Source organism: Mytilus californianus, unplaced genomic scaffold (genome assembly GCF_021869535.1).
Source record: "Mytilus californianus isolate M0D057914Y unplaced genomic scaffold, xbMytCali1.0.p SCAF_18, whole genome shotgun sequence".
NCBI lineage: Eukaryota > Metazoa > Mollusca > Bivalvia > Mytilida > Mytilidae > Mytilus > Mytilus californianus.
Genome location: NW_026262666.1, coordinates 1,806,992 through 1,819,959, shown reverse-complemented (window position 1 = coordinate 1,819,959; position 12,968 = coordinate 1,806,992). Strand labels below are relative to the sequence as shown.

Sequence of the window (12,968 nt, the reverse complement as noted above, 5' to 3'; positions counted from 1 at the left end):
TTAATATTGTGTAAAATGCCATTCCAAGTATGAAGCTTTTTAGGAGAATGAGCAATCGGTGCGTTATATATTTTAGAATAAGACATGATATAATGGTTCATTTATGAGTTTTTTATAATCACAAACGGTAGTTTTTCTTTCTTTGACAAGAAACCTTAATATTTTCGGGTCTAACATCTCATGAGATTTAACGCTAGCTTAGCAGGATGGTAAAAGCACAGGGTGTACCTAAAATATGTTATTAACATGCTAATGTTTGATGTAAATGGTATATACTAAAACTTACTTGCAGGAAGCGAAACATGTGTTTTGATATGATTTACCATTATCGCCACAAACAGGATTATATTCTTTAGGACATGCACATTTTTTACATGGACATTTTCCTGTACAGGATACGGGCACTTTTCTGAAATACAATTAAATCCTGATTTAGCATAATGGGTAACTATGGCATTACAGTAGATAGAAGTTAGTGGCAGATCTTTTATGTTTTCTGTTTAATTCATTTACAACATTTAAAGACTCGGGGCGATTTATAGCTAGTAGATAAATATAAGAAGATGTGGTATGAGTGCCAATGAGACAACTCTCCATCCAAGTCAAAATTTATAAAAGTAACCCATTATAGGTCAAAGTACGGTCTTCAACATACTAGTATAGACACTTTGTCTATTATTGAAGACTGCCTGTTGTCCTTTTGGACGTCTTTTGGTTGTTTTTCTCATTGATTTATACCCAGCATTTACCTTTATCATAACTTTTTAAAGTACAAAACACATTATATCTTTCTGTGCAAGTTTTGAGCGTCATGAACAGTCAGAGAAAAACATGACCTTGTGCAATACCAAGATACAGGTATCGACAGATTGTAGAGCCATGAGTGTGCATATATATAACAATAATATTTAGTTTGATTTTAATTTACTAATAACAAAATCAATATTAATACCAATAAAACAATATTCAAAGATCTAATTACAGTGTTGAATTGGTAACCTTGCATATGTCAACTATACAGCTAACCACCGATACAAGTTAATAGATTTAAGGTAAGCCTACAAACACAAACGTTGGAAATCATCTGATAGGCACAAGCTCACACAGGTTTAGACAAGCCATGAATATATCAAGCAAACAATCAAATATCTGACACCAGCATTGGATTCTAAGGAGATGATACCACTTTGCAACCACCCCATGAATACGTTACAAACCTTTTTCATACGGTAAGTTAAAAAATCACAGTACGACAAGGGGTACATCTATACTAACTGTTTTCAATATAGTATTTCAAGAATGCATTTTACTTCTAAACATAACAATAGAATAATTGATTTAACCCCCAAAAAATAAAATAAATCATAAGATGTTATTCTCAATCGACAAAAAGAAAAAATATCAACGATTTACTTCCGCAACTTTGTAAACTTTTACTTCAAAGTTTTTCAATTAAAATATATGTTGCTAAACTTTTTTTAATCAGTAAAGTATCATTATTTCGATGCCCACATGACGACAAGCAAATCAGTAAGAAAAGTTTGAATCTGAGTTACATCGATCAATATAGACATTAAAAGTTCTATATACAGTGAAACCTGTCTAAAACGAATCTTGAATAAACCGAAAACCTGTCTAAACCAAACATGTTCTTAAGTCCAATCATAACAACTTTTATGAGTTGTGAACCTGATATAACCGAACATCTACCAAAACCGAACAAAATCTTAAGAGGTTCGGTTAAGACAGCTTCGACTGTACAAAGATACCTACCTACAATTTGCTTTACACTTGTTGATGTATGTTTTACCGTTGGCCCCACACACAGGTTTGTACTGTCGACTACATCGACAAGGAGGCTTCACGTGTTTGTAAGATCCATAAGGACAGGGACAATGCATGTAACACTTGGTTTTCACCTCTCTACAAATACATGGTGTAGTTTACGTTTGAAAATCTGTATTTTATCATGATCCATATGTAGAGCATAGTCAAATTTAGATGTGTGTTGCATTATACTGTTTATGTGTACATATAAAAATAAGAAGATGTGGTATGATTGCCAATGAGACAACTCTCCACAAGAGACCAAATGGCACAGACATTAACAACTATATATCATCGTACGGCCTTCAACAATGAGTAAAACTTATACCGCATAGTCAGCTATAAAAGGCCCCGAAAAGACAAATGTAAAACAATGCAAACGAGAAAACTAAGAGCCTGATTAGACGGATAATTAAGAGAATCCTCTTTATTATTTTTAAATGAAATTCTTGTAAATGTTATAAAAATAATCAAAACATTTTCATTATATAATGGAGACTAACAGAGATGTCAATTGGTATCCTGCCTTCAGCTTACTAGTGCTTACATTCAATACAATTTAGATTTAATGCAATCTTTCTACTATGGTATACACAAGAGTTTGCTGTTCTGTCATTCTGGTATACATATTCAAAATAAACATTTTATTGTTGCAAAGTTTGCATGATTATAGTATATTCACAAGACAAACATCTGTTTTTTTTTTCTTTCTATAATTCGAATTTGACATTTGTGCGTTCATCATTCGGGTAAGACAACTGAGTTTTAGTCGAGCATAATTAAGCATATCTGCCAGCACAAACATACCAACATGACTTACGTATGCAAAGTTGGCGAAACATTAGTTCCAGTATGGCTTACTGACGCATATTTGCCAAATCATTACTTTCAGTATGGCATATTTACGCACATTTGGCAATACATTCGTTTCTGATTAGATGACTTATGCAGATTTGGCAAAACATTCGTTTCTGTATGGCTAACTTATGTAGATTTGGCAAAACATTAATTCCAATATACCTTACTTACGCACATTTGGCAAAGCATTCGTTCCAATATGTTTTATCATCTTGACCACAAACTTGTCGTCTTTGCTGGGAACATTTGCATCCACATGGACAGTTTCCCTTACACGATACCGCAACACCTCTGTAAATCATACAAATAATCTGTCGTCTTACAAGAAAAAAGCAGATATCAAAAAGAGCAACAAAAAAAACAGATTTTAAAAATGATGAGGCTTGATCAAATCAGAAATGCTTTGCCATTATGGGAACTCACTTTATCATTTGAACTCCCAAACAAATCGACAAGAACGTTAACAGTTTATACACAAAATCTGTTTCAGTGAATAATTAAACGTCAGAAATAAATATTCATAATTGAAAAACATCAATTCAGACATATCCTCTTTTCAATTATAAAGCGTACATCTATGTGTCCACAAAAGAATAAGCAAACCAGAAATGACCTCTCATTGTATCAAAATCAAATACTGACCTCTAGATGTCCTTTAGGGTTTTGTATCGTTGGGTATCTGTCTCTTTGATGTAAATCTTATACCCCGTTTTATTCATGTATAACATCGACCTCCATATTTCTAAATTGGTTTTTAAAATAGATTGGTTGGCATCTCGTTTAATTCTGAATATACTAGTACACTACCTAATCGTTGTCTTTATGATTATTTTTGTTATTTGGCTACTGTCTTGATGGCGTATATCACTACAAACTTGTAAAGGTCTGAAATGGCCTGTACTGGACTGTATCGATATTTACTCGACCAGTCTGAATTGGTCTGAAATTTACTTGATATTACTCGAATGTAGCCTGAACCATACTTAACAGTCTGAACTTGTACTCGACCAGTAATTAACAATTTTACATGCGTCTGATCCATACTCGACATAGTCTTAACTATTCTTGACCAAGTCTTACCATGCTCGACCAAGTCTTACCATGCTCGACCTAGTCTGAACCATACTCGACCAAGTCTTAACCATACTCGACAAAGTCTTAACCAACCTAGACCTACTATTTGTATCTATCTATTGTATTTCATCAAATTTAATTTAAGAACTGTTATACATACACACACATATATATATATATATACAAATTGAATGTATATCTACGGAGCCCTTTTGGTCTCACACAGATTATAAAGTGTCTTTTAAAGTCCTGCGCTGAAGATTTGTAAAGTCTAGCGCTGGAGATGTAAAGTCTAGCGCTGGAGATGTAAAGTCTAGCGCTGGAGATGTAAAGTCCAGCGCTGAAGATGTAAAGTCTAGCGCTGGAGATGTAAAGTCCAGCGCTGGAGATCTAAAGTCTAGCGCTGGAGATGTAAAGTCAAGCGCTGAAGATGTAAAGTCTAGCGCTGGAGATGTAAAGTCAAGCGCTGGAGATGTAAAGTCTAGCGCTGGAGATGTAAAATCAATCGAATTATACGAATTCCAAACAAAAAGAAATTAGAAAATTCAGCAAAGAGTCAGAAACTCACTAAAATAAGTAAGAAAATACCAAAACGAGAATAAAAAAAATTATAGACGGAAGAAGAAATGAAGCACAATATGACCAGCAAACAACCATTAGATAGCTGATAGTGGGGGCATAAAGCAACCCTCAGGTAGCTGATAGTGAGCATAAAGAACACTCAGATAGCTGATAGTGGGCATAAAGAACCCTCAGATAGCTGATAGTGGGCAAAAAGAACCCTTAGATAGCTGATAGTGGACATAAAGAACCCTTAGATAACTGATAGTGGGCATACAGAACCCTTAGATAGTTGATAGTGGGCATTACGCAGCAAAGAACAAAACACCCTCAGATAGCTGATAGTGGGCAAAGCGAACCCTCAGATAACTGATAGTGGGCATAACAAACTCTTAGATAGCTGATAGTGGTCATAACGAACCCTCAGATAGATGATAGTGGGCATAACGAACCCTTAGATAGCTGATAATGTGCATAACGAACCCTTAGAAAGCTGATAGTGGGCATAACGAACCCTTAGATAGCTGATAGTGGGCATAACGAATCCTTAGATAGCTGATAGTGGGCATAAAGAACCCTTAGATAGCTGGTAGTGGGCAAAGCGAACCCTCAGATAGCTGATAGTGGGCATAACGAACCCTTAGATAGCTGATAGTTGGCATAACGAACCTTTAGAAAGCTGCATTCTGGTACAGGATTGTGTGAATGTTCGCCAACGTCGCCAACGTCGCCAACGTCGCCAACATTTACAAAATCATTACTGTTCGCCAACGTCGCCAACGTCGCCAACGAAATCATTACTGTTCGCCAACGTCGCCAACGTCGCCAACCTTTATGAAATCAATACTGTTCGCCAAAGTCGCCAACCTTTATTCTATTCTATTCACTATCAGCTATCTAATGGTTCGTTATGCCCACTATCATCTATCTATGGGTTTTTTATGTCCACTATCAGCTATCTAAGGGTTCTTTATGCCCATTTTCAGCTAGCTAAGGGTTCCTTATGCCAATATTAGCTATCTAGGGGTTCGCTTTGCCCACTATCAGCTATCTGAGGGTTCTTTATGCCCACTATCAGCTATCTGAGGGTTCTTTATGCTCACTATCAGCTATCTGAGGGTTCTTTATGCCCCCACTATCAGCTATCTAATGGTTGTTTGCTGGTCATAGTGTGCTTCATTTCTTCTTCCGTCTATAAATTTTTTATTCTCGTTTTGGTATTTTCTTACTTATTTTAGTGAGTTTCTGACTCTTTGCTGAATTTTCTAATTTCTTTTTGTTTGGAATTCGTATAATTCGATTGATTTTATATCTCCAGCGCTAGACTTTACATCTCCAGCGCTTGACTTTACATCTCCAGCGCTGGACTTTACATTTCCAGCGCTTGACTTTACATCTCCAGCGGTAGACTTTACATCTTCAGCGCTTGACTTTACATCTTCAGCGCTTGACTTTACATCTCCAGCGCTTGATTATACATCTTCAGCGCTAGACTTTACATCTCCAGCGCTTGATTTTACATCTCCAGCGTTTGAATTTACATCTCCAGCGCTAGACTCTGCATATCTCCAGCGCAAGATTTTACACATCTCCAGCGCTAGACTTTACATCCCCAGCGCTAGACTTTACATCTTCAGCGCTTGACTTTACATCTCCAGCGCTAGACTTTAGATCTCCAGCGCTGGACTTTACATCTCCAGCGCTAGACTTTACATCTTCAGCGCTGGACTTTACATCTCCAGCGCTAGACTTTACATCTCTAGCGCTAGACTTTACATCTCCAGCGCTAGACTTTACACATCTTCAGCGCTGGACTTTAAAAGACACTTAATAATCTGTGTGAGACCAACAGGGCTCCGTATATATCACCTTTAAAATTAAAATAAAACAAGGTGATTTAAGGAAGTAATTTCTGGTTGGATTACAAAAACATCATGAAATAAATTAAGTTTTCGTTAAATGAATTTTTAAATACATGGTATCATGTTCACATTGCTATGTACATCAGAAATACTAGAACTTTCAACCATTATTCAAATATCTCAAATGTTATTCAATTTTTTTTTAATGTTTCAGATATATTTTATGGTTACTGGACAATTTTCACCACTAACTTAAGCCTGGTATAGATTTATGGTGTCAGTCGAGATTAGTTAATAATGCAGTGAACATTTTTTTTATCAAAATATATATAAAATAGTAAATAAAGCAACTTAATAAATGTTAAAAATGACACCTTTGTTTTGTAAAACCAAGAATTTAATATAATACAGATAATAAAACTCTCATAGCAATCCTTGTTAACCTTTTAAAAAGTTGCAGTAAAAATTCATTTTAATTAAATTTAAATACGTTTTGTCAAAATTAAAGACATGGCATACAAGAAGCTAAGGTTTAATCACCTTAGTACAGTGCGTCTAAAACCTGCTAAGGACTCCTTAGTGCACTAAGGACTTATATTATGCCACTAAGGACTAGATGGGGTGCTATTACATGTAAACAAATTTCATATCATGGTAGAGATTGATATTTAATGCATAAATTCCAAATTCTATCGAAAAAGAATCACAAAATAAATGAACAATTGAACAATGTTTAAGCACGTGCCGGTTTTTCATTCATTTTGCCGAAAATCAGTGAACCGTAAGACACGTGTCAAATTACAAAACTGATTATACTATTATCTTTAAAAAAAAAATGAAATATTAATTGTTTGCATAAGAAACTAACTAGACATTAGATGTGTTTACCATAAAAATATTTAGGTTGTGTTAAAATCTTTTTTTTTTTAATTCAATATATCTATATTATAAAATCTAAAGTATACATCGATTAATTTAATTATAAAACACATAAATTGTTTAGTGTTTTTAGGGAAAGAAAAAAGTTTGATCCGAGAAAAAATGTATGAAAGTATTTCACAGTGACTTGGTGAAGGTCAAATTTCACCTGTACGCGGGACAGTAGGAAGATGATTTAAAGGCATCGAAACAGTGTATTTGTAAAAGTGCAGATGACCTTTAATAAAAGGTTGCTTGGCGGGTATATCGGAGTTTAATTTTTTTGGTCGTAATGAATTTTCCTAGTGTATGCAATAGGCAACTCCATAACACCAAACATAAATATATTTTTCGCAATAGTTAAAAAATATTGACAGTTATATTTAGGTGGTGCTTAACTTTTGGCGGACTGTATAGTAACGATAAACTCGCAGAAGGCTCGTTTATTATTATATTGTAATTAAATATCTCGAGTTGATATCAAGCGATATCGAATTCTCACTCGCTATGAAACCTATATCAATACAAACCTAAATGACACATGACATTCGTTTGTATACGTAATCATATCTTCTCCACACACCTCCCCACTGTCAAAATTACAATCTGAAACCTATATTAATACAAACCTATGTGATCCATGACATTCTTTTTTATACGTTATCATATCTTCTCCAAACACCTCCCGACTGTCAATATTACAATCTGAAACTTATATCAATACAAACCTATGTGATCCATGACATTCGTTCTGATACGTTATCATCTCTTCTCCACACACCTCCCTACTGTCAGTATTACAATCTGTAACCCATATCTATACAAACCTATGTGATGCACGACGCTCGTTTGTATACGTTATCATATCGTCTCCACACACCTCCCCACTGTCAGTATTACAATTTGCAACCTTTTTCTATACAAACCTATTTGATGCATGACATTCGTTATGATACGTTATCATATCTTCTCCACACACCTTCCCACTGTCAGCATTACAATCTGAAACAAATATTGTAATAGGAAATTGTTAAAAATTTATTTGAACACATTTTGTGGCTTTATATATGACTTTTCAAGTGCTAAACGTTTTATATTCAGTATCTATTGTAATTGCTATAGCAGGGGAAGTTATGCACTCCCCCTCCAAATGGGACAGTCGCACAACAGCACAATATTATAAGAACAAACTGTAAGCGGTTTCCTAGTTTAGTCCAGACTCTGGTTTTGGAAGTTTCGATAGATGCTTGATGTTTATCGTTTTTGTGAAGGTAGGTAATGACAGAACACGTGCTTTAGACACTAGACTACGATATGTAGTACAAGAGCTTTCTTACATTTTAACGAAAGGTACGAACGAACGTACAGGGAGCATGTATTACATTCCAACGATAAAACTCAGTCTATGTTTTATCCGGTAAAACCGCATTCTCTTCCGAATCAAAGGTATCTTTAAAAATTTAAGTATGTCGCATATAAAACTCGCATTTAATATCTAAAAATAAAGAAAAATAGTTTAAAATACACGTACGTCCAACATGTTGCTTATGTTAACCACGATTACACACATTTGCGCGGGAATTGTTCACGCATGCTTTATAAATGTTTAAACTATGAACACAATGGAACATTTTAATGAACTTCTTGAAGTATGATACTCTAAGGGAGTTACATTTTTATGGGGACTAGGATTAAATTTGAAAAAAAAGCAGGACAGGGGTTTTGAGTAAAAAAAAAGGCAGGATGAGCAACTTGGCAAAAAAAAAGGCAGTATGACAATTTATGTAAAAAAAGTCAGGATAAATTAATAATAAAAAGGCAGGACCGAATAGAGTGAAAAATAAAAAGGCAGGATAGAGATATAACTAAAATAAAATGCAGGACAAAACTTTTAATCCTAGCCCCCCCCCCCCCCCCCCCCTCTCCCCACCACCCCACCCATAAAAATCAAATGGTAGCTCCCTAAATTTAACGACAAAATTCTTAATTCTTTCTATATATTAAGGAGTATGCCATCATCAAATTGTAAACGTGAATCATCAAGATTTGCCAGACAAGGATGCAACAAGGTATGGAAATTAAAAAAAACTGGGAGACAGAAAAAAAAATGATTTTTTGTGAAGTTCTTTCCATTAATTTAAAGGTCAAATGTAAACAAAATCGAGCGAAGTCGTGAAATCCCGTGTCAATTCCAGTGGAACAATTATCACAAAAAAAGTTTTGATTTAGATACTAGAAGATGAATATAGGATAAATGTCCACGAACCTACAAATAAATGATCTTGTACTACATATATTCTGAATTTCAATACTGATGATTTAACAATAAACACGCTTGGAAGAAAACGCAATTACACGCTGAAAAAAAGAATCCATGGGTGAGTATTAAAGACTCGGTGTATTTTCTCCGCACAAGGTAACAGGCAGTAATAAACAGGGGGAGGCGGGCAATTTCTATAAAAGTTATTAAACGAGACCAATAACATTTTGGCGCCATATTTTCACTGTTGAATTTACTAGGGGGTGCAAATAAAAAAGTATTTAGGAAGTAATGTTTTAGGTAAAAAAAAAAATTTTGGAGGGGGGGGTATATTTGCCTTTGTATTTTTTTCATTTATTTATTTATTTATTTTTTGGTGTAGGGGAGTTTGAGCACAATCTTTTATTTTTAGGGGTATTTTTTTTCTTCTGACGAGGCCTTTGTTAAGCAAATTTTGTTGGGTTATCTCCTTCCCCTGGTGGAATTATATATTTACCTCGTATATCCAGAAATTCCTATGTCACACGAAATTCAAGTTTGACCTGTGTCGTTGCATGCAGTGTAATGGTCTAACATAGACAAACATTCAGGCGAAAGGTCATCGAAGTCCCACGACAGCATTGATTATGATTACAAAGATATGTCATATTTTGAAAAGAGTCAAAACAGAAGATCCCTCAACCGGGTCTAACGTATGATTCGTCAACCGTACAAATCGTCAAATTGTAAGAAAGCTCTATTAAGCACTACGTAACGGTTCCAATGTGGGTTTTTGGGTTTTGTTTTTGTTGTTATGTTGGGGAATTCAGTGATAATGGCAGTATTTCAGGAGGCGCTTTTATATTCACATTTTGTCTAGACGCAAAGCGATTTGGAACGAGATTGACATATTGTATACATTTTGTGGAAGACTGAATATTGACATCCAGTTATTTTTTTTAGTTGTTGGCATATTGACATATACATTTTTGTACCGGTATCTCATTTTAACCTTAAAATTACCAGTGTATGGAATCGGTCATTTATTTGCATACCTTGGCTTGAAGCTTCTGTACTTGATACAACCATTGCTAACAATAATAATACAAACTTCATATTCTTCAGGTTTGTCTTTTCAATATTTTTCTACAGAAGAAAACATCTCATTTAATTTTATTTGACTTTGGAGAATGATTGAAACAAAGATCAAAGATACCCTTCCCAACTTTCAATACTACAATCATACATAATGCCATTCTTGATGGTTAACAATGTCAAATCTAGCAAATATAAGATTTTAAATTCAACGGACAAACAAACATACAGAAGGACCGACACTAGTATCATAACATATCTTTGAGAAGATAAGAAAATTTTATATTACATTAGCGTGTATTTATTTATAGTAAAACAAATCAAATAATTGAACATTCAACCGAAACGTTAATATACTTGCAAACTGCCAAACTGCACATGATCAGCTCGACAAAATGGAGTGTTTCTTTCGATTGCTTAAACAACCATTCCATTATGTATATCTGTGCCTGTGTGTGTTTGTGAAAAGTGGTGGCAAGGGGATGATTTGGGTATTCACCAAATATTTGTATAACATTTGGATATATATATTCTTGTACTTTAATAAATATTTGAACAACATGACTTGTGTCTTACAATGTTGCATCAAAGCATCGAAAACCAACAATATGCCTGACTATTCAATTTGGGATTTTCTCATTGTTGAAGGTCGTATAGTGGAATATGATTACATAAGTCCATGTCAGTTTAACTTTGGTGAATAGCTGTCGCATTGGTAATCATAAGGCACCTCCTTCATTGTTATCTAGTTTAGTTTGGCACGATACTTTATAATGAAAAGACGTAGAGATGAAATGCCAACGACAAACACAAAAAGATGAGAACTGCAAATGAAACTAATTTCTATCGTGTTTTGTGGTGATTTAAAATTTTGCCGTGCTTATGGTGTTGTTCTTCTTATATATGGGCATATGGGAACTATTTCGTTTTCTCGCTTCCGGTCAGATTATTTATTAAAATCTATTTATTATATAGTTGACTCGAACTGTAAGCCATATTCATATGAAACTTCCAGCAGAGTTAACTAACATACATCTTGGTGTGACTCAGGGTTGTCTAAATGTTTGTATTATTTCAATATTTTTCAGTTAAATTGTTGGTCAATTTAGGACATAGACATTAGATTTTTACGCCAGAATAATAACTACTAGTAATTTGTTGAAATTAAATATGTTTAATTTACCCTTCACATTAAGGCCTTTTTATGCTCGCATACGTTTTTTTTTTTTGGCTTATGGTACGTTTGGTCAGAGGCTTAATTGATTTAGATTTTGCCAGAAACAGGTGTTGTGCGATCGAATTTCAAATATATTTTTTGCTGATTTGTGTGGTTTTTTTTAATACAATTAAGATTTTCTCTCTACAGGGAATATTTGTTCTAGCAAGAGATCGGTGTTTACCTAACGCATGTTGTATGTCAATTTTAAATCATGAGACTAAATATAAAAAAAAGTAACTTTTATTTAATATTATTTTAACATCAACTTACCTAGATAAATGTTTCCATTTGTTTGTGACGTTTGTGAAATTTCACGGATATTTTTTTGGATTTTCATTCAATACATTTCCCCCAATATAAAAATAATCCGTCTTGTCGTAGAAAACTATTGTATAGAATTTTTTTCAGTCTCTGCACAATATTATATAATATAGTATATCATTACAATATGTATAACGCAAATCTAAAAATGAATATGTTGGTTGGTTAGTTTGTTTTCTGTAATTTATTTGCAATTTGATTGCTTCATATGGTTTGAATAGGGATTTAATCCGTTAAAGCGATTATTTATTGTGTTAAACAAGATTTACCCCTTGCAACAGGTTTGCGAAAATCGTTTCCTGAAGATATATGATTTACATTAGCTATTTTACATGCTGATTTTTAATGGCGAAAATGTTAACAATGTAAAACATGCGATATAAAGACAAATTAATAGGAACCGACTTAAAAGAGCTCTTATTGTGTTTAGGGAAGAAAGTTTTAAAAAATAATGTTTTTTTTTCTTCAAAACTTTACAACATTTTATTGTTTTACTATTGATTTCAAAACGTGCAGTGATAAATGCATTATCCATCATGCATATTCATGTCTACACTAAATGCCCTAGTCGAAGTATACAGATAAATTAATAAAAATACGTATACATCGTGTTTTAAAATCTGTATCTAATGTTAATGATCTGATAACAGATTACAGCTTTTGGTTCCTATTCAAATGTGTTCCTTCAGTAAAAAGATGGAATGAGATTTTGATTTTCGTAATCTCCCGTCATACTTTATTTAAACGGAAACATTATTACAGACAAGAAAAGATCTTCCTTTGAACGAAAACCACCTCGGTGGTCTCGAGGTAGAATGTTCGCCTCGAGTGCGGCAGGTCATGGGTTCTAACCCCGGCTGGGTCAAACCAAAGACTTTAAAAAAGATATTTGCTGCTTCTCCGCGCTAAACACGCGGCATTAAGGAGCAAGAGCAAAGATTGGTCAGCTCGGAGTCAGAATAATGTGTCCGGGTAAGATGACATGTCTTCCTGC

The 12,968-nt window shown here is 34.2% G+C and overlaps 1 protein-coding gene across 4 annotated transcripts in view; it reads right to left on the bottom strand.

Annotated features, from left to right (window-relative positions):
- The window catches only part of LOC127726517 (balbiani ring protein 3-like), a 47,615-nt gene extending 35,581 nt beyond the window's left edge, over positions 1–12,034 (bottom strand). For 3 of the 4 annotated variants that reach the window (XM_052233884.1, XM_052233886.1, XM_052233887.1), the window contains exons 1-6: positions 11,924–12,033; positions 10,395–10,485; positions 8,027–8,102; positions 2,857–2,976; positions 1,774–1,923; positions 287–409 (exon numbers count right to left, since the gene is read on the bottom strand). In XM_052233884.1, the coding sequence (XP_052089844.1) occupies positions 287–409; positions 1,774–1,923; positions 2,857–2,976; positions 8,027–8,102; positions 10,395–10,455 (530 nt within the window). In that variant the 5' untranslated portion in view covers positions 10,456–10,485; positions 11,924–12,033. Of the gene's footprint in view, positions 1–286; positions 410–1,773; positions 1,924–2,856; positions 2,977–8,026; positions 8,103–10,394; positions 10,486–11,923 lie in introns of all 4 variants that reach the window. The other variant, XM_052233885.1, reaches the window with a different exon arrangement.
- Positions 12,035–12,968: the final 934 nt, after the last annotated feature.